At 40.2% G+C, this 23,062-nt stretch overlaps 1 protein-coding gene across 1 annotated transcript; it reads right to left on the bottom strand.

Annotated features, from left to right (window-relative positions):
• Positions 1–2,699: 2,699 nt before the first annotated feature.
• Positions 2,700–22,419, bottom strand: rgs17 (regulator of G protein signaling 17). The gene is made up of 6 exons (XM_031746800.2): positions 22,206–22,419; positions 17,489–17,871; positions 13,323–13,453; positions 6,392–6,466; positions 6,076–6,307; positions 2,700–4,248 (listed from the first exon to the last, which is right to left on the bottom strand). Exons 2-6 carry the CDS (start codon positions 17,489–17,491, stop codon positions 4,060–4,062), a joined length of 630 nt encoding a protein of 209 aa, XP_031602660.1. The 5' UTR covers positions 17,492–17,871; positions 22,206–22,419; the 3' UTR covers positions 2,700–4,059.
• Positions 22,420–23,062: the final 643 nt, after the last annotated feature.

Here is a 23,062-nt window from a genome sequence, read left to right as displayed (position 1 = left end):
AAGGGCAATGTAAACCATGGTCCATCTAAAACAGGTGAAAGGTGCATTAGCTCACCCTTTCCCAACTCACCCACAGTAACAGATTTGCATAGGCAAAAATGGGATTAGCCCTTAGACAGTGGATTCCTGAATTCTTTATAGAGATGCAAAATCTAGTTCAGCTCAACACAATTCAAAACAAACACACATACATACAAACAAACAAACAAACAAACAAAAATATGTTGACTAGGCCAAACTCTCTTTAAACCCTCTGGTCATATACATAGTCATTTTCTGTGCACATTTTTGTTTACAGTGTTAGGCTTCAAGTAGATCTAAAAACAACTTTTACATTGACAACTAGATGTGAAATAAATTAACCAACATGAGAGGTAGTGAAAAGCCTACAGAGACGTTTGTTTTCTTTTTAATACAAAGAAAAAAAATAAAACATGTCAGTAAGGCCAAAGCTTCGCAAACCTCCTCCATCCCGTTAGGACACTTCAGCTCTAGCTCGCAATCTTTATTTAATATTTTTTTTATATATATATATATATTTTTTTTTTAGTCAATAAAACCACAGCCACATTTTAAAGACCCTCTCACTTGGAATCCATGGAAATTTAAAGACACAAATCTAAACTCAGCGATGACAACTATATCACTTCACATCATCGTCATTGCTTGCAAAATCCACATTTAAAACGCAGGTATTAAAAATAAACAACTGTGTACTTCTCCCCGCTGTGTAAAAGTCACAATAAATTACGAGGAATGGACGCGAGCAGAAAACCTGGGTTTCTACCGTGTCTGTCCTCCTTGTAAAACGCTCCCAGTTTTAAACTCCAGCCTGCCCGTTAGCCCTGGGCAGAGACTCGCGCCAGCTTCAAACCTGCTGGCTGTTAGCTTCCCACTGTTGTGAGTATTTAATAAGGTACACACATCTCACAATTTATAAATGTAAACTTGTTTTGATTGCACCATGATTTCAATATCTGGTTGTTGGTGAAACATTCTCATGTTACTTATATAGACTCTGAAAAAAAACCTGCAAAAAACAAGGAAATGTAGCTATAGTGTGCAGAAGAGGGATTTGTCTGCATGAGAGCTTTATGAGTGAGTTAAAAAGTTCCAGAGTTGTCCAAATACAAATGTCTAAAATGCTTTCGATTAGTGAAAAGGTAAAACTGTTCCAAGGAGTGAGAGTGAAAACTGTTCCTGCGGTATCAGAATTGGTAAATTACTCTGTATTCCTCTGCTTCTGATCAACTGGGCGCATGCATGCACAGCTCTTCATTAAAGCAGCCAAGCAATATCAGTTCAAGCCCTTATGGATATTCACATAGCTTGAATGTGAGTACTATATTGCCAAAGGTTAAACAAGAGTATATTTTTAATAAGGAACACTGAAAAACTGTGGCGTGGTTATTAGTTTCAACCTGTCCTCCTGACCATTATTCACAGCAGACAGCTTTCGTACTACTGTGACATCCTGTCTGTTTCTTTTGTTGAAATAAGTCTGGAGGAAACATCAAAATCCCAGGCTCTTGCAAAGGATTTGGTTTTTTGTTTTTTAAATTCATTCATTTCCTTACTTAGTTTCTCCAACAAAACCTGAAGTTGCAGTTTAGAAACAGTGGCAACAAACAAAAACTTTATATCCTGAAAGGTGTTTATTAATCAACTTTACGACAAGTGAGACAGAGCCTCAAATTGACATCCAATTGCACTTCAACGGCCTGCTAGGCGTCGTGCACCATCCGCTCTTATATTTAGTCTAGACCAAGCTTGGCACATGAATGTTAGGTAGTTAAAGCAGCCAGAAACACGGATGCCTACATTAATCAGTGAGGAGTGGCACCGTTTCATTGACACTCTAAGATGTGGCACTACTCACCCAACCAAGCCAGGAGGTCAGCTACCTATCGAGTGCTGAATACACTCAGAGGCTCAGTTAATTAAAAAAAAAAGAAAAAAAAAAAGCATATACTGCACTCATGCACTGTCTACTGTACATCCACAGGCCAGGAACAAAGTTCATGTTCAAATGTTTACATCATTAAAAAAAAATCATTTCATATATTAAAAATGTTAATGGGACGTTTGGCAAAACCCCTTAAACTTTTCTCGTTTTTTTTCCTCTGGTAAATGTGTCACTGTACCATAAACACACGGCCTTTACCGTAGCATGCTGTCAAAGTCTGATTAGAAAAACAAACCAGAGTGTGCACGAGGGCTGGCAGTGGAGTAGAAAATTAGCATGGCTAGCACAAGCATGCTAACTGCTTGACTACAGCATGCTGAAACCTAGACGGCTGGTTGAAAAGGCGAGTGTGTAGCATGACTATGCAAGCTGCTTTTACTAGCCCCGTGTGCTAGCGTTGTTATTACCAACCCTCTTCACTAGCTCTGGTATGAAGAAACAAGCGTCTTGAACGGGCAGTAGCTAACTGAAGGACCACCACACGGCAGAAGGACCAAGGCTCCACAGCCTAGCGACCACTACTGTCGTCATCACGGCATCTCTGACATCGTGTTTGGCACCTGGTTCGGCGTAACTGCTTATAACAGGCATCCAATCTCACACACAACTAAAGCCTTACAGACAAAAGCCAGGGTTTGATAACCTTTTACATTACACCCGCACCTGCAATTTCTGCTACTGTTCTTAAAGCAGAAGCGGCTTTCCATAATGCTCAAAAATTTACTGTAAAACACTACAAGGTAAGCCCTCTTTTTCTGCTCAAGAATTTAAAAATGTAGATGACTATTTATTTGGATTCAATGTATTTTTTTGTTTGTTTGTTTTTCTCCAGCTGCGTTTTTTCCCCTAGACTGGGCACCTGTGCTTGTCAGGCCTTGATGGTCTGAACTGGAGGGAGGAGGAGGAGGAGGGAGGGAAACGAGGGTAAAAAAAAAAAAAAAATGGGAGGTAGGGATTGGTGGACAAACTGTGGTTGCTTTCCAGAAAACCTCCAGCAGCACTTGTGCTGCCTTTTCCTGCATGTAAAGGCATTGTGATTTTCTCAGTGGAGAGATTTTTTTTGTCTAAAGTTCATGAGTAATAATAATAATAGATGTAGCTGCCCAACCACAATTCTAGCCCTTACTTCTCCCAGTTAACGAATCCTAAAGAAGGAAAGTGCTTGGATGGACGGATGGATTGGATGGACAGGTGGATAAATGAGTAGGTGCTGCACGTGCTGCAGACGCCTTCAAATCTCCTCGATAAAAATACTGCAGTAAGCCTAAAGATGTCAGAAGTTTACTTTTTCCCATCACTGAACACAGACAGCCAAACAGAGATACAGTCCTCCCCGCCCCCCTTAAATACCTCTTAATATTCAAAAACAGTTGCAGTCCGCGGCTTATATCATCAAGCGATCATAGTGAGAGAGAGCTGCATGCAGAGCCAGTGTGTCTACTGGTTAAAAGGGCAAAAAAATGCCCTAAATCCCACCGACAGATAGGTGTCATGTTTGGACAGTGAAAGAATGAAAAGCAAAATTAAATGAAAGACATCTGAGGAATGGGACAGACTTGGAAAAACTAAAAAATTGTTAAAAAGAATGAGTAAAGACAGAGAATATCACTAAGTGAGGGTAAAAAGCATGAGGTCTAAAATTTTACAGTACAGGAACAGTGGGCTTGTCCTTTTTGTCTCTCTCTCTCGCACTCTGTTCCCACCTCCTCAGGAGTCTTTGTCCACAGTTAACCAACAGCGGGCCACTAGGTTGGCCATCTCAACTGATAGCTGATACGTGGGTTGGCCAGTCAACCATAACAAAAAGCACAAATTGCTAGCAAAACAATCACTGGCCAGCATTAATGGTCTAAAACTGACCAATAACCAACCAGCAAAGGCTGACCTAGCTCCAGCAGAGAACTGGATATAAATTGCTTAAAAAATATAAATAAAAAAAACTAATAACCAGCTATCTCGGATGTCACTCAGCCTTTTCAACCAAAAACGAGGGAGAGATTTTTCCAAACCCGACTTCTGGCACCATAGTAGTATTTGAAGTTTAAGTAGTAGTCTTGTTGGCGTTTGATGGCGATGATGGAGGCTGGGGGGGACTAGGTGTCGAGGCAGGTGCGCCTCCTGCTGGCCAGGAGGTCTCTGTAAACAGAGGAGTTGAGGAAACGGGGGAAGGAGTCCCGGTGCATCAGGGTGTAGATCTGGAGTTGGGCCTCCTCGTACATCAGGTTGCTCGGCTCCGCCAGGCTCTGGTTTATTCCTTCTCTGACCCGTGAGTCCAGACTCACCTCGGGTAAGGAGAACAAAATTAAGTAGAAGTGATGATCTGTGGTTTGTTGGGACATTACACAGGAAATGTGCTAAGGACTTCAACTTCTGCATTGAATCATGCACCTCCCCAGAAAGGTAAGCATAATGTTGTGACAGACTGCAACCACTACAATCAGTCTGGTTGGCAGAAATAACATAAACAACATACTGAGTCATGTGAAAATAGTATTTACATGAAACAAAAATGAAGTAGAGATGCAAACACAACAACCAGCACACTGCTAGCCAGTTTTTAAATAAGCATGATTAAAGTTCAGTTTTTTCAGAGTGTAAAAGATTAAGAAAATGCATAGACCCCTGCTGAATAAAGTGACTAGGCTCACTGACTTTACTGTATAAACCCCAATCATGCTTCTGAGTGTAGTCATACCACAAAGGGCCTTTCTGAGGCATTACAAACCTAGCAATTTGCGTAAAAGTAAAGCCAGTAAGCAAATAAGCACAAATAACCCGATTAACCAGAACATCAAATCCAATGATAGATACGGACATCACCAGAATGCATTCAGTACATTTTAATACCACAACTCTGAAAAATGTGATGGTACTTGATTTGTTTTTTGGTACCATCGGTACCGTAGCCATGACATGGATTAGCTACTCATTTGCAATAGTCTCATTTTTTTTGTTTTTTTCCACACAGCACTGCTGCAGACGTGATGGTACACAGGCCCTCCCCTCACTGGCAGCTGAACAGATGAATAGCAACACAACAAATGTGACGAGGCGTCTTAAAGACTAACACTCCAGTCTTTATGAGGAATTTTGTGTTGTCATCAGCGTAACTGGTAACATTAGTTGTCTGTTAAGCTATGAAACAGACAGGAAATGAAGCAGACAAAAGTCTGCATCTAGAAGCTGTGGCACCCTACCTTACCAACTCTGATCAGCAAGGAAATATGGTGCCAAGTCACCAGAAGCCACAGGAAATAAACAGATGAATACATTTGCACAAACCAGTAATGATTTAATTCTCTTTCTTTCTTTTTTTTTTTTAAATAAAAAAAAATGCTTAATTTAGTCATTTCTTCCTAATTGGCATCAGAAATGGTATCTTTCAGGGTACTGGTGCCCAGTTTAAAATTTTAGTATTGTGACAACCCTACTAATAGAATAATTAAACAACACTGAGGAATGGCTAGAGGGACACCGATCTGCAGGGTGTGCCAGCACTAGCCTGTACAACAGAGGCAACCAACGGATCCTGCCAGAGTTACTGTTCCAGATACCACAGTATACCTGCAGTTCCCATATCTATGCGCAGAGTGAAGACCAGTTTTTTTGTTTTATTTTTCTTTTGCAAAGGAGGAATTTATCCAATATTAAACTGATCGTTTTATAGTTGTAAATCACATTAGCACATGTCTGCATAGCAAATCAGAAATAAGAGCCCATTGCCATGAACTGTGCTTACAGTTTTAGTTCAGTGACTTCTCATGGGCACATTTTCAAATTAGCGATGAACCCTACACGAAGTCTAGCTATGGCTGATGGGAAATAAAGTAGTAGCTAAATGGAAAATTTATCTTGGGAATAGTAAAGTGATCACACTTATTCCTGATAGCCACATGCATTCCTTGGAAATTGCCCTAACACAACTAGTGGAACGAGAAGAAAAATAAAGCATCGGCAGTTTCATTAGGATTAATTACTGGAGACTACCAAAGCAATCCAGCCATGAGTTTGATAAATCAGGACTAAAGATGAACCCGAGGAAACCTGTTTGCCATTTAGTGCAAGGTCTTGATTTAAAGTGTTTCAGTTGCGTTCCTGTGGTGGCTCACCTCTTTGGGTGATAATATGGACACATAATCTTCATATATGATCCTGGCCTTCTCATCAACCGCTGTGGGATCCGTCTCCTTTTTCAGCTCTTCACAGGCCAACCAGAAAAGCAGGTTGTCCTCGCTGTACTCAGAACGCAGGAACTGCCTGAAAACCTCCCGGCCCTCCAGCGAGCGCAGCATCATCTCAAAGCTCCGTGCCCACGACAACACCTCCTCTAGGCTAGGGCGTCTACAGTTTAAAAAAAAAAAAAAAGACACACTTGTGTTAGACTGATAGAGGCACACAAACAGGAGAATAGATAGCTGAACTCACTGTTCTTCAGTAGCTTCAATACTGTCCATCTTGGTGCAGGTCTGTCGTTCACTCCTCTCCATTCTGTCTTCGTTCCTGGATCAGAGGAAGAAAGTATTATACATGCCAAAATAAAAGCCTCAATATATGTCTATTAAAATGGACATGTTTCTTTAACATTTATATACACTTAGGGTCGTAACATTAAATTGACTTTGATGAACGTGTCAGTGTTTTCTCTACCTCTGGATAGATTGGAGAAGGGAAAATCAATAATTCATAAATAATTTGTCATTTACATAATTTATGTGCCCTTTCATGGAGCAGAGGAGACACGTGAAGCCAATACAACATTACCTAAGCTGACTGCAAGTTATTAGATTACTGTTACTGTAATAAAAAGCTTCCCAATAGGAAATAATCATCTGCTGCTGATAGCCGGGAAGCTAGTCCTACAACAGTAAAAAAAAAAAAAAATGACAACACTGTTTATTCAGGTCAGACTTCCCTAATATAATAATTAAAAGTGTTCATAGGGATCATTATGCTTAAAAAATGATTTCACTTTCATCAGCATGCTACAGAACAACAACAAAACTAAACTAAAACTGCAGGGAGGAAAGGCTCAGGTCGTGAGCCCTCCCACCACCATAGCAGATCATCTGCCTCCATCTTCCTCTGTCCCACCAGCCCTCCTTCACTACATCCATGAATCTTTTCTGTAGTACTCCTATTTTCCTCCGACCAAGAAACTCCATCTTCAACATCCTTTGTCCAGTCTATCCACCTAAGTAAAGCACTGCTTTACGTCTTCTGCATTCTCTTCTTTACATCCAACCAACTCGATTTCTCCTCTCATGAAGGATCTTAAGAGCTAGCCAACAACACAAGTGTAGGAGACGCTGGAGTCAAATTTACTCGATCAGCTACATAGAGCCAGATTTATTTGTAATCCTCTGTCTATTGTTCCATGGGTACACCAGCTGTCAAATAAACCAAAGCGCAGTGTTAAACCTGGGAATTGCCTCATAATGCACAGCATCAGGAGGCAAATAAATGGCAGCCAGAGGCTTATATCAATTATATCTAAACTGACAGCATGCTCCAGTAACTGTCAGCAAGCACAGCCGCTTTGGGTTAATAAACACTTGATATATTTTCGTGTCCCAGCATCTCACGCTGTCTAAACCATCCTCTCAGTACAGCCCCAACCTTCACTCTCTACACATATCGTTTAAAATAGCAAAGAGCTACAAACAGTGCTGTATGAAAAGTGTATCTGCATGCGTCTGAAACTATTAAAAAGGAAACGGTTATGTGGGCTGTGTTTACTGTATGCCTTACTGTTCAGTGGTTGGTTAGACTTTCCTGCAGGCCTACATTTAAGTAAATTTGCACTGTGCAGTAGCACTGTTCAGAGGAGTGTAGATAAGAGAGATATGTGGTATAAATTTAGGAGCAGGACTTAGTAATAGCAGATAAAAAAATTAAATAAAAAAAAAAAAGATTACCCCACCAAGTCAGGACTCGTGGACAAAAAGGCAGTAACACATTTTAAATCTCTTATGTGTCAACTGAAATTTCTGCTTTCTACTACGAATACTGCAAGCTACAGTTTTATACCATGAAGCCTCAAATGCATAACAGTGGCTTGGCAGACATTTTCTACTTCCTGCTTCTCACTAAGAAACCACCTTGATAAAACCTGATAAAGCAGCTCTGCTCTCTCAGCTGTTAATTTGTACTCTGTTAAAACAATAAAGCATCAGTTAAGGTCTTTATGCAAACACTCACGGTAGCCTCTGTGTCTATCGTAGCTCAGTCACACTTGCTGAGTCCACAATGCAACACACACTGAGCTGTCTATTTTTGTCCCCACCATGGAGGATCTTTCCTTCCTCTTGCAGTCTCTTGTCAAAGTCCCCATTGTGCAGAAGTAATGGGCTAAGCTAGCCTCAGCCCCCTGGCGCCCTCACAATACTGCTAAATATACAGGCTGTTCCTCACAGCTGTTTTGCATGTGATGTGTGGATGGAAATAGAAGGCACCCCTACCAGAATAGGGCCTTGTGTAAGGGTGGATGAGGAGGGGTTAAAGGGTAAGAGGTTGGGAGAAAATAAAAAGAAGATTAATACTTTCATACACCCCGATCCTCTAAAACGGCACAAGAGATTTCACGAACTCACACACGCCTCTACTTCTCGACTTGGCGCGACTGCAAAAAAAGTGAGACAGAGAGCAATATGTGCTTTACAAGCAGCTCGCATACAACTCTAAGCAGTGTCACACAGGCTGGACTAATGATCCCTGCTGGCCTCGACACTAAAATAAATAAACATATAGGGTTCTGAGGACAAATTTCCAGGCTCATTCTGGAGATCTGACATGAGCGTTTGACTGAAAACCACACAGCAGAGTCACAGTCCACAGGCTGCCACCACTTCAGATGAAGTGGTGTGAAAAAAGCAGCACATTCACCATTCACTGCCTGAAAACAATGTTTCATTCACTCCCCTCTCGCAGCAAGACTGGAGCCACAGCAAAGCAGCTATAGGAGCTGCGTACTAGCACCTGGCTTTGTGCCTTGCTCATGGGCAACAAGGTACTGGAGGTTTTATTCCCTAAAGTGAAAGCTGTATGTGACAGGATACTGACTATTTTCTTTTTGGTTGTGTTGGATTCTGGTCCTTTAATCTGGGACAAATGCACATCATCACTGTTTTTTTGTTTTTTTTTTAAACTAAATGTTTAAAATAAATAAAAAAATAAAATCACCAACCTTTACCAAAGTTGACATTTTTTTATTTTACAATCACACGACACTAAAAATTCACATTTTGAGAGAGAGATTTTTAGCCCCATGCATTTTTCTTGACAAACCACTGACTAATACTTCCAGCTCTAATATTAATTATAGCTGAGCCACAACTGCCCTGAACTTTTGAAACTGATACTCGGCTGAACTCAGCGACGCCCTGGAAACTCTGCTGCTTCCCCCAAATATCAAAACTTATTTTTAACCTGTCTGTTTGTGCTCAGATTTTGGTGTCAAACATAGACAATTTAGAAATGGTGACAGATGACAGGTCTGAGCTTTAAAAAAAAAAAAAAAATGCTCTCTAGCATTTATGTAAAGTCAAAATAATAGTTCTACTCGACTCCTCTACTCTCAACGAGAAAACAAACGCACACATATCCCCAGATCTTGAGGTGTTTCTTCAGAGTTCATCGTGCACTTTGACGTAGCAGTCACAGCTTTCCTTCAATCCCCTGAAGCTAAAACAGTGAAAACTGTGTCAGTGTCCTGCTATTCACCAGCTTTAGTTATGCAATACTCTAATATAGCTTCTTTTTTGTAAGTGTCTCTTGTCTGGCTATCCCTGTGTGTAACATCTGCACTGCTTTGTTAAAAATAATACAAATGATTTTAGTTTATGACTCATCTCCTTGTAACGGCGAAACAGAATGTCAACCAAAAACCCAGAAAACCAAACACATTTCATAAAAGTTATGAAATGATTTGCATATCATTGAATATTTGATCCGCTACAACCCGCCATCATGGCAAGACCAAGGAGCTGTCAACGGACCTCAGGGACAAGATTACAGACGATAACCGTGGGCGAGAAGGGGGCAACTGCTTGTGTCATTATTATTATTATTATTATTATTATTATTATTATTATTATCATTATTATTATTATTATTATTATCATTATTATTATTATTATTATCATCATTATAATGGAAGAAATATGAAATGACCATCAATTATCCTTCATGTAAGATCTTGCCTTATGGGTGAGGATGATCATGAGAAAGCAGATCGGCCCAAAACTACACGGGAGTAGCTTGTTAATGATCTGAAGGCAGTAAGCAACACCATTGATAACACACTATGCCGAAATCTCGCAGTGCCTATAAGGTCGCCCTGCTCGAGAAGGCACATATACAGGCCCATCTTAAGGTGGCCAGTGAATGAAATGATTCAGGAAATGATTCCGAACAGGCTTGGGGGAAAGTGTTGTGGTCATATAAAACAAAAACTGAGCTTTTTAGCATCAACTTGTTTGGAGGAACAAAAATTCTGAGTAAAGAACATCATCTCTACAGTCAAGCACGGAGGTGGAAACATTTGGATTAGGGGCTGTTTGTGTGCTAAGGGTACAGAACGACCTCACCGCATTGAGGGGCCAATAGACGGGTGCACATCCAGGATGCAAATCTCCCATTCCATCAAATCACTAAGATCCTCTTTTCGATTAAGATCTAGTGACTGTGGAGGCCATTTGAGAACAGTGAACTTATTGTCGTGTTCAAAAAACTGACAATAAGGATTTGAGTTTTGTAACACAGTGCGTTATCCTGCTGGATACAGCCATGATGGGTTCACTGTGTTCAGTTGGTAACAAGAGGAACAAAATGCATGAAGATCTCCCCCATAGAACCACCACCAACAGCCTGAATCCCTGATACAAGATCGGATGGTTGCATGCCTTCATTTATGCCAAATTCTGACCTTGCCATCTGAACTTTACAGCAGAAATAAAGACAAAACATTTTTCTTCCAATTTTGTAGTCTCGATTTGGTAGCCTGGTCTTCGGCTGCTGCAGCTTTGCTTCAGTGTTTAACATGTTGTGCATTCAGAGATGCTCTTCTGCATATTTTGGTTGTAAAAAGTGGTTATTGGATTTTATTGGACTTCAGCAGGTCATCCTGGCCATGTCTACATGTCTAAATGCACTGTGCTTTTGAAAGGTAATTGGCTGATTAAAATCATCATTTTTTTAGGGAAAAAGATTCATGGACAGCATTGCTCTGCGGTCTCCCAGCACAGGGAGGGCTCTGTTCACTGAGTGACAGAGTAGCAAGCTGCAGCAGTCAGTCTGCAGCCGTACACGGTGTAAGAGAAAAAAACTAAAAAGCAATCTGCTTCAAGTAATCCTCGTATATCTATATGCAGCACCACTGTTATCTTTAAGTTGTGCATATGGTGATTTTGCATGACAATGTCGTGTAGTCAGTCAGACACAGCCTGATAAAGTTGCAGCTGATTACAACTGGAGCTCAAAATAACTCAGCAAAGCCAAAGATCGTGTAGGGGTGGCTGCCTGGTGATGAATTAAGTGGACAGCCCATCTGCGACTAAAGATGCTCAAATGCAGCAATAATACTAATAATAATATTAATAAAGCATTTTTGCATAACTTCTTTAGTTTTAACCGCCAGATCTTGGTTTGCATGCCTGTCTAAACCTGCTAGCCTTGATTCCCAAGGGCTTAGGTAATCAATGATGGACAGTTTACACTATGTCGGCACTGGTGAGACACAATAATGAGACATTAAAAATAAACTAAAGAAAAACATAAATGTTTTCAATTAAATTCGAGAAATAAATGTTATTTTCTGTTTTTGCTGGTCAGTCACCAGCTTTGTGTTGCCATTAAAAATCACAATTTATTCAGCTGAGGGAAAACTCAGTATCAGTGCAACATCACAGATTGGGCAAAGGGATTAAGGGCAGGACAACTGTTTATTATTTCAGGTACCAGGGCTGTATTTTAATCTCTTAAGGCTCACGCTATTAAAAATGTCTACACTATTCAAAATAACAGCACAACACAAAAATGAAGAAACCATTAAGAAAAATAAATAATTTGTCAACTTGCTGCCTAATCACACAATGCTAAAATGCTGTTTGCATTATTGTATGATCAATTCAGACACTGGTTTTGTTCAGTGGTTCCTTCGGGCCTCTTTTTCAAAAGATAAAGTCAGATACTGCTAATCTAAAGCAAAACAGACTGCAGTTATTTATTCTGCTCGTCTGCGCTGCCAACTTATTATACTCTATGCAACTTTAACTGGCAATAACGGATTTTTTGGCCTCTTCATGGGCTGCAGAGGAACAACAATGACATAACCATCAGACAGCATGGCATTGTCAGCACAAAGGTGTTTATTATAATCATTTATTTAGAGCTACTTGATGACTAACATTCTTTGTTTCAGTTCTATGTTGGTCTCCACCTGCTCCAGAGGAAAATATCTGACATTTTAGCTGATAAATGCTACCAGCTAGTACCTAACTTGCTTTTTGGTGATAGTCAGGCTGAATCACTGCAAGTGACACATTTTGCTTTGTTTTCACAGTTTAATTTAATAAACTGCTAAAAAAAAACAAAAAACAACAACAACCAACAAACAGCTGTGTGAGTAGTTATGGTTAGCATGAAATGATGACTTATTTTCCAAAAACATGTTGTGTGAGCGACCTTTACTGCGTGTTTCTGAAGTGAAACCACAACATCAGTGACCTTTGATCACAAAAATGTAACCAGTTCATCCTCGGGTCTTTGACCTAGCTTTGGTTTTGGCTGCACAGCCCTGGTTTTATAATACACAGTGACATAGGTTCAAAGTTGGCTGTTGTGGCTAAAGATATCCTGCAACATTACAGCCACAATGAACTGCGTCTGCCGATGAGCCAATGGGAGTCCAGCATGAGTTGCCATGCTAATCGTTTCAACAGCAGTACTTGTGGGGGAAAAAACGAAACCAAACAATGGAAGTAAAATGTGCAAAACAAACATGTTTGCAAACTCTACCCTCTGGCGGTCATCACGCCCGATCAGTAGAAACAAACAGCCTTGTGGGTTGATTCTGCGGGCATCGTCTTTGCACCGTTTACATGCATCAAACTTGACGGCCGACTCAAGTTCACCAGGCCCATGTCACGCACTGTGGTTTGCAATTAACTGATAAGGTGTGCAGAAAACTTTCGTGCAAAAATTTGAAAAATATTCTCTCAATGCATCCCTGAGATACTGCACTCACGTGAAGAATGGACAAACAAACAGAATACATCACGGGTGCTGCTTAAAAACTAATAAAGTATAGCACAATGTTTGCATGGAATAGTTTCGTTAGTACAGCTTTGCATTTTCTTACCAGAGACACTTGCAGCAGCCACACCAGCAGAGGCAGCAGGTGTTGGGTCGGGGCTGTCCAGGGGCCTGGGGTGGGGCCTCAATATGAGCCGCCTGCCTTTTTCTCATCTCCACTCCACTCACACTCCGGGGCTGCACCGTAAAGAGGACGAGAACGTGCAGTTAAACATCTTATGCCTGTGTCATAACCTTCAGATGTTACAGTAGATGAGGAAACAAAACAGAAACTGTGCGACAGGTGAATTTATGTGCAGGGGAGAGAGGAAGAGCACTCAGGCAGGACAGTATAGGAACTTCCCTTCTTTACACGTTGCGAGACTTTCTGGCATTGAGCCAAGTCTTTCACTCACCTTTGACAGAAATTACAAATTAATTTTAACCGACACAGAAAAACAGGATCTGCGTATCACAAACACAGACAGGCATGCACAAATTCATGAGAATTCATATTAACTGACTCAGGTCTTGTACATCCGTTATGCGCAATGATGCATGACGTAAACCTAAAAATTTACTGCGACCTTTTGCTTTGAAATGACAATAATGTACGATACCATTAAAGGTTTTACATCCTGAAAATTCTTTCATGTTTGACTCCTCGCACATGCTGGACCAAAAACTTCTTGATCCATGACAGCTACAGTATGATAGGCTAAAACACTCACACTGGTGCTCAAGTATCCTGGGAGCACCAAAGCCATTTAAAGCATCATATCAGGAACATAAATGTCCAGATGATTCAATGATGCCATTTGGCGTGCAACAAACCAACGATATCCTAGAACAACAACACATGTAGTGTTTGCCTCCAGTCTCCTTATTGCTTCAAACTGACTTTCACTCACTTTTAAAGATTCTGAAGACTAAAAACCAAAACCCCCTCTGTCAGGTCTTGGATATTCAGACAAAGGTCATTCAAAGTGTAAAGCAAAACTACCCCCATTGTATTATTAGCATAGTCTATAGTGAATACCATTTGGTGTTATTGTATTTCACTGGGGAAAAGACCTCGCAATAATGAAATTGTTGATCAATCGGCCAATCACTGCCTCAATCGCTCTGATGAATCAGGAGTCAATGAAAAAAAAAAAAAAATCTTAGAGGTATTCTGTGTTTGTTTTATCAAACTGTCTAACACCAGAAGGAAACTGAGAAAAGAAGTCCAATATTGCTCTAAAGGTGCACAGGGAGAAATCAGTTGTCATAATTTTGTAAAACATCAGTCAGCCACTATAATTGGATATTCAGTAAGCACAGCGCAGTGTTCACTGATTGCATTTGGAAACTTTAGCAAGGGTTTTATGGGCTATTGCTTTGCCGCTGCAGCTACAGCATGGTTTTCGATGCCTAAAAATAGCCACGAGAAACAAAAATGTGCAGCTAGCAATTCTGTAGTCACACTCTGTTCTCTTTAATTAAAGCCATCTTGGAGAGTCCTTTCCTCTCAGTCACAGCGGAATAAAAATATGGTGGCTAGCTCTCTGTGACTGAATGAAAAAGAAATATTAATAATGAAATAAAATAAATAAATCGGTGGTTGCCCAGAGATTGCACTGAATACTTCTGCTGTGGAAGACTGCAAGTAGTTGCAGTGACCAGTGCAATACTGTCAACTTCACCTCATGCACAGGTCTCCAAAGAATTCCTGTCCCACTTGGACTGACTGCAATCATTCTTAGAAAGATTGGCAGGAATTTCTGTTTCAAATCTATGAGGTTCTGAATTTAAATTTCTGTGGATGCAGAATTGGAGAAACAAAATCACTTTTACCAGTAGCAATGACGAATATTTATCCGGTTAGTCTCATCAATTTTGCATAGGCAAACGAAAGCATGCGAATACCGGAAAAACGTTAGCAGTTATTCTTACAGTCATGATTTCTTTACTACTGTGCCACAAAGTGGAGAAAATAAATAAATAAATAAAAAAAAGTACAAATAAATGGGGATTGCCATGAGTCTACAAAATTACACTATAAACTAGTCAGTGGGCTCCTCCATGTCTCTTCTGAACATATCTGATTTGCCTGTAAGATATTCCAGAGGAAAATTGCAGTTCTTTAATAGGAATTATGCAAATTTTGGGGTTAGAGGTGTTTATTTTTAGACAGTTTTTTTAAGGACTCTTTTTTGAGAAGGCCATTCTAAAATTCCATTATCTAGAAAAGTACCTAAACTTATTCCTTCAAAATTCTTTGGGTAAATATCTTGTACTACGGCTCTATACGCATAGACTTTCAGGGGTGTAGCTCATGTTAACACAGAATGATGAATCTGGAGGCGTGTAGAAACCACAGTTTTGCAGATAGAGGACTGACATTTTGTTCGCATCTTCTCATATTCATTGCACATAACTTTCTTTAAAACAGTCTAAAATGAGGAGAATGGTTCCACAGATAAAACCTGGATATGGTGGGGAAAAAAATTCATCCTACCCTAGTGTGATACTCCAGGTATGACTGATGCCATGTACGAAATCCAAATCAACTTGTTTAGAAACAAGAAGTTTCCCTTATTATATCTAAAACTTCACCTACTCTTATGACCCGTATGCGATTTATCATGTTTACTTGGTGAGCTTATTATACTGGGAAAACCCTTACCTCACAGTGCCATAAGCTTTAACTGTAACGTAAAGCTCAGCTGCAAACATATACAACTAGAAATGCTAGAAAGATCAACTGCTTTACAGTTTTATGCTTTTACTTAGCTGGGAAGGTCTAATTAAATGCAGTACGAGAATTAAAAGTATACTGACTGAAAAAGCACTCCTACCTGCAATGTCATGGTTCAAATTAAAATCTTTTCATAAAAAATGTGAAATCCAAATTTAAAAAAAGAAGAAAAAAATAACTAATTTTCTTCTTTTTTGTTCCCTCTACTCTACAGACGCATAATTTGCTTCAATGAAGAAACATGGAAGGTACGGCTAAAAAGACAAGCCCGATATGCAAATGCTGTTGCCCGTCCAGCGGAGCTGCCATCGGTTATTTAGCAACTGGGCGGCTACCGTGGAAAAACAGGCTGTTAGATGTAAACCACAGAGAGGGTATGGCTTTGTTCCAAAGCCAGAGAAGGAGGATGCATTGACATATCATGCAAATAAGGAGTGGAAATTCTAACACAATAACATCAGAGGGCAAAAACAAAAAAAACCAGATGAAAAAGACAGCCACAAGATCTGTCATACATGCAGTACATTTTTGCAAATATTAAAATAATACCAAAATAGAGGGCGCCATATTAGCCAAAACAATCATCGCCCAAACGTCCTACTTTACTTTGAAGCTTCCACTCTGCTTCACCATCAGGCAGTTTTTCACGAGAGCGATGCAAATGAAACTAGCGTCCTATTTCACAAATTAGTGCCACATGCAAAACGCCAGAAAAGTTTGCACCTTGTGCAGACTTTGACCTCGCATTTGCGCAAGCAGCGTTTGCTTTGATGAGGTACTAAGTGCAAAAAGTAAAATAATGACGTCAGTGTGGCAGGTAAGTCACAGCCTGCCTCCATTCTCACCTTGTTGTGGTAGGAAAAATGGTTAATAGCGTTTTTTAAAAAAAAGACAAAAACAAATAAACCTTTTGTTGAGAAACTGTGTGAGAAAAAGTGTCTCACCATTAGTTATCTGAACACAAATTATTTCTAACTCTGAGTTAACACCTTCTCGTTTTCAAAGATACAGAACGTCCTTTCAAGGTGACAGATCATTTTCCATTTATGGCTAATAACAGACTGATATCAAGCACTATATACAAATAACCAGTGGTTATTTGTTTCACTTCCATGCAGAAAAGACTTTTACTAAGCAACATTTAAATTCATGTCCATTCTGAGAATTACAAATCAAAATCAAAACTTCAACTTTAAAATCGAGAAGTAAAAGTCAGTCACCCTTTGCTGCCGACCCATTATCTTACACGATCTGGCAGATGTTGCTTGGTCTGTCAACCTCCAGGACCACAACTGCAAACTTTGGTTATGAACATTAACATATGACTTTTCATTTTGACCCTTTAACCAAAGCATTTGACTTTATATTTCACACGAATATGGATCGTCACCGTGACAGTAAACTTGAAGATACAAGTTCAGTTTCTGTAAAATAAATAAATTAAAAAATATCTAAATATATTAATTAAATTACTGGGCAAGCATGAAACTTACCATGAATTAGTGAGTTCCTAAACACAGGTCAGACAGAGCAGTCATGGCATGAGGTAATAGGTTGCTGGATGCTAGCAGGCTGGTTGACGAAGTGACTGACTGGGGGGCTGTCTGAGTGTCTTTCTGGCTTGCAGGAGATTTGGGGCAAGGCGAAGAGGTTGTTTTCACCACAGGGCAGGGAGGTTACTGGTATCACCATCCCTGACCAACTGGCACAGAAAGGGACACGAGAGCTGAGGTGAAATGCGACCACTTCCTCCCCTCGTTTCCTTACTTCACTCGCTACTTCTGCTTCTCTCACCGGCACCCCTAAGCTTCCTCAGAACTCTGTGAAAGGGTCATTTATGGACTTGAGGGTGTAGGGAGCATTGAGAGTACAGCATCTGTAAAACACAGAATGTGAACAAAAAGAAAACACCATGAAACACAGAAGTTGACTTGAAGTGAAAACGATCAGTCAGGAGAAATATATCCTGCAATGACAAGAAGACAGAAGCAGATACGAGCAAATGCGACACAGAGCAGAACCTCATTTTCATCCATCTAGATTTAGATCTAGATTAGGTGTAGATCTTTTCTTTTTTTTAAATTTGAGCTGCCCAGTTTTGGAGTTATAAGTGGTAAAGATATCTACTCTTACTTGTCTACGTGTGCTCAATTGCCAGATTGCAGCAGAGAAACTAAGCAGCAATGCCCTTTTCTAGAAACTGCGATCTGGTTATTCATGTTTCTTGTTGTAGAACTCTTTTCTTTCTACTATCTACACCCACCGGCCAAAATAGGTATGAAACTGCCTAACGTTTGAGCTCAGCTCAGCTGAGTTTATATCTTGTCACATCCTGTGTCGTTGCCAGGTGTAGTTCAAAAGAAAAACAGTTGCTGCATAAACCTGTGAACACCGGGACTTTTTCAGTCACCGGGCTTTGATTTCTAAAAAAAGATATCGTGTTTTTATTTTTTTTAATGTAGTGCCCGTTGAAGAACTACGAGGAAGGTGCCAATTACTTACACTAAATTCAAGACAAAGGTAGGCAATTCTTCAGCCAAAACCTCCCAAACTGAGCAGCTCACACCAAAGTAGTCTAGATAGATAAGCAGCACTATGGCCAGAGGAAAATGTACAAATTTACATTTAATTTGGGAATGGACTGTATTTTAATATACAATCAATACACGGGAGGGGTTAAAGATGACAAAGATCTACTGGTTAATAAGGAAGTTGACTATGTGAAAAAGAAAATCAACTAAATATCAAAGTTGTTTCACCCTTTCCTGCTTGTAGAAATGTGAAGATGGCATGGTTCTTCCCAAAATGTAAATCCTTTGGTTTTCAGCTTAAGATATCTGAGGACGTTTCCTCTGTAAAATGTCCACTATTTTGTTTTTTTTATTAAATCTCTAATAACTCATTAAAAAAATAGCTAGCATATTCATCTGTATTGAACAGTCATCAGCTGAAGAGCTGTACTTTTCCTCTGACGCCTTTGTGCAACAGCTTCCTCTTCTCAGCCACCAACACAGACGCTGATACCATAATACTTTACTTGTGATAAGCTAAAGGATGTGGTTAGAATAAGACCAGTCAAACCAGGAAATGCAGTAAATGGCAAATGATGCTGCGAATGCTTATCTTAAACATTTATGGTGCAACGCATTAAGCTCACTGGCACTGCAACCCAACACTCAATCAATGTCAAAAGCCATATGCTGGATTTTGGCCCTGAGTGAAGCTGCTGTGTCTCCTAGGTAGCCCTCATGCTCCATGTTTTTCATGCAGGAATTAGTGCTCCAACACCGTGCTTACTCATAACAGCAGCTTAGAGGTGTTCGCATGGTGACCTCAACATTATTGCAAATTATCAGCAGTCTGCAACTTGCAGTGTAAAATTAGCATATACAAAAAAAGAAGATAAAGATAATATCTAATATTGAAAAGACTTACCAAACAAACTAAACTAAACATCTTCAGTTATGGTGGGTTAGCAGCCTTATCAGCTCTGATCTACAGTCCCCTACCCACCCTTGCCTACACATGGCTCATTTCCTCCTCAGTGATGTCTAGCAAGATAAAGAGCAGCACAAAGCAAAAAAATCGAGGTTCACATGTCACTACCATCCCTCCCATATGACACAACATGCTGTCTCAATACTGCTCTACTGTAAAAGCAACGTGAGGGGAGCATCAACATCCGTTCGTGCCAGTTTAAACTGGTTTGAAAACAATAGTTTCCCTTGTATATTAAGAATCTATGAGAAATTATTTTGCACAGCAGCATGTTAAGATAAGGCTTTTTCACTGTACTTGTGAGTTTGCTTATTCGTTTTGCGAAGATGATCACCAACTTTAGTGATGTGCTTCCTGAATGAAATGAAGAGAATTACTATCGGAAATGTTTACGACAAAGCTCGGCCCGGTTTGGAATTTGGAGACTGATGCCGCTGATAATCCAAGTGAGTGAAAAAATTCCAATATGGCTAAATCATCCTGCAAACTGCACAGGAATGGCTTTCGAAACACAACAAAGAGCCCAATCTGTGAGCTTTGTTACTGATGACGTATCGAGCCTTTTTCCGGGTCCAAGCCTCTGCTGCATAGGGAGCGCTGTCAGTGTTGAAATGCTGCAGTAAAACCTCCCTTGATATTTTTGAATTGGCATGAGCTGTAAAAAGTTGTTTGGTTATTATCCTTATTCTTCTGTACAGCTTTTTGTCTTTTTAAATAGCACTATTCATATACAAGACACCTTTAAGCTACGTTTTGTACAGTACCAATATATTCAGAAATTGCTGAGATTTTGGTAGGGAATCATTTAAAACAATCCACAAAATACTCATTACTAACCTTGTTTTGTGGATGATGTTACCTTATACCTTAAATTAATTTGTGTCTGCTGACTGGGCACCTACAGGTTTGATACGTCAACGAGAGCCCTACAAAGTCATAAAACCTCCCAATACTTTGCCCGTGCTGCTCTTTTTTATATCAGCTTAGTTGGTCTGAAGCCAGCCTTGGGACGGGAGGCTAACAACTAGCCTAATTTCACCAACCCTTTGAAACTTCACCAGCACTTTGTTTTTCATCTTTTCAGCCAGGATTCATGTAGACTACTTCTGAATTTTAAACAAACATTTTTCATTGTTACCCAGATGCTACAACTGATTGGGACATCTAGAAGAAGAAATAAATTGATTGCTTTATTAGCGTTTAAAGAAAAAAAAACAACAACAACTGGTGCCTAAATGCTAATTTGCTATTGGGAACTGAAGAAGCTTTTGGTTGCAGAAATTAATAAGTATGCTACACTTAACAAGAGGATTGACTTGGCTATCAAAAGCCCTAAACAACCTTCCGATTAAACATCCACAAAACTCAACGCCCCCAAACAGGAAAATAACAAAGCAAAAAAAAAAAAAAAACCCTCAAAAAATCTGCTTTCAACCCTGTCAGACAACATCACAAACAAAAATAGCTGCTCTGCTACATGTGCTGCAGACAGCAGAGTCTAAAAATGACATTAGAGCTGCTCTTTTGGACACTATATGCTAAACTTATTTCCATATTACCTCAAGCATTTTGTGTTTCTTAATCATGTTCTGAATAAGACAACATATGCATCCATGCACATAAACTTGTAGGAAGCCAAAGCTGGTAAAAAAAAAAGAAAAGAAGTAATCTTCAAATGCTTTAAAAACATGTATGGCTTGTTAACTGTGAATATTTTGTTGCTCTGTCCTGCTTTAAACCAGTGTAAACTGAATAACAGTCCGTGATCAATTAATGGAGACAAGAAATGAGCCGTGACTAAATTATTAACTATATATATATATATATATATATATATATATATATATATATATATATATATATATATATATATATATATCTGAGAGAGGACATATCACTGAATGCTTTTAGGGATCAATTTAAATGTCGATACTGGTGCCACCGAGTTTCACTGCTTTCAAGAATAAAAGTTGCCATCCTAGAAGCAAATAACACCAGATGCTGATGGGTCAGCTTGCATTCTGTTAAACCTCTTTGAATGAAGAGTACAGGCCTAATGAGATTAATCAGGAAGTCTCTCAGGATGCAGTTGCAACATAACCTGGGCTCCTCTGACTCAACACACCCATGGGAAACTGCAGTGATGGTGCTGCTACAGCTGTGCACCGCATGATCTCTTAACAGTGCATTACATTAGATAAACAACACACGCAAAATGCACTCCCGAGTGAGAAAGTTAACAGGACAGTCGCAGAACGGAATCTTTTGCATCTCCCTGAAGGCCTGTGCATATCTTCAGATATGAAGAAGGCAAGCTCATCAGACCTTGCTCTCACCCTCTGTACACTAGCTCTGCTGGCTAGCTGCTCGGCTGGGTTGTTTTGCATGGTTGTCTCCTGCAGCTGCAAGAACCATCTGAGCCCAGTCGCTGCAGGTCCGACCAGCCGGCCGGCAGAGGGGATCCCCTCCCAGCTGACACCACCGACGGCTAACGCAGTCAGCGAGGGGGCTGCACAGCGCTGTCAGCCGCACAGACATTTTACAGAAATCAAACACCACCCACTTTCTTCTCGCTAGCTTTAGCAGTCAGCCTGAGATCGGCTATCTCTCGCAGGGAGAGGAGGCGGTGGCAGCTGAGCAGCAGCTAGCGCCGTGCTAACGTCAGCTAGCCAGCCCGTGTGGACCCTTAGCGCAGAATAATCACCACCTTACCCCTTTGCGGTGGGCTGTCAGTGTCCTAGGATGATAGGTGTGAAAAAGCGACGTCCCGATGCTTATTTAACGACATCGTAAATGGGAATCCCGCGGTGTAAAGTCCATCGCCGCTGTTTTTCTGCCATCCGCCCCACTTCAGCACCGAACGCCGCCGAGCCCCTGGATGCACTGCGCAGGCGCGCTGCCACCGCCGCTCTGTGCCCGCAGTTGGCGAGAAGATGCACTGCCGAGGCTGCACACAGTCCGGTCACAGAGGATCATTATCACAGCTGTGCTGCTGCACAACTGAAGACGCTCAGTTTGCTTTAAAAACAATGCTGTACTGGCTTTAGTCAGTATCCTAAACACAAGCGAGCACACTTTCGGAAAGCCAGTCAGCCGGTAATAAAGTTAGAAGGCCACCATTCATACAAGAGGAAATGTGTCCCCGTGTTATAAACTCGTAAAAATGAACCATAAACTATCTCACATACAGACTGTCCTGATGTTAAAACAGTTTCCGCAAGAAACAGTTGCTGCACTAAAACAGAAATGGGAACAAAGTTTTGCATTATTTCTCTCGTCTCAACATAAAACCCCATGCACTGCACCGACTTCATGAAGCATATGTGTTTAGCACTTTTACAGTGTTAACACAGTATGATGATCATATTATGCTTTACATACACATGCAGACAACAAGATGCTTAAAATACGCACTTTTAAGATTAAGCTTAAATACTTCTTAAATAATGTTCAGGTGAGTTTAAAGAAAGACATCTTTAAAATGTAATACATAAACACATAGTGAGGTTTTCTAAACATACATCCATGAAAAAAAATATTATCAGGGGATCAGAGAATCGATTTATGGC

The sequence above is a fragment of the Oreochromis aureus genome, linkage group 13 (genome assembly GCF_013358895.1).
Source record: "Oreochromis aureus strain Israel breed Guangdong linkage group 13, ZZ_aureus, whole genome shotgun sequence".
NCBI lineage: Eukaryota > Metazoa > Chordata > Actinopteri > Cichliformes > Cichlidae > Oreochromis > Oreochromis aureus.
The sequence above is the reverse complement of the archived record's forward strand: the minus strand, read 5'-3'. Positions and strand labels throughout refer to the sequence as shown.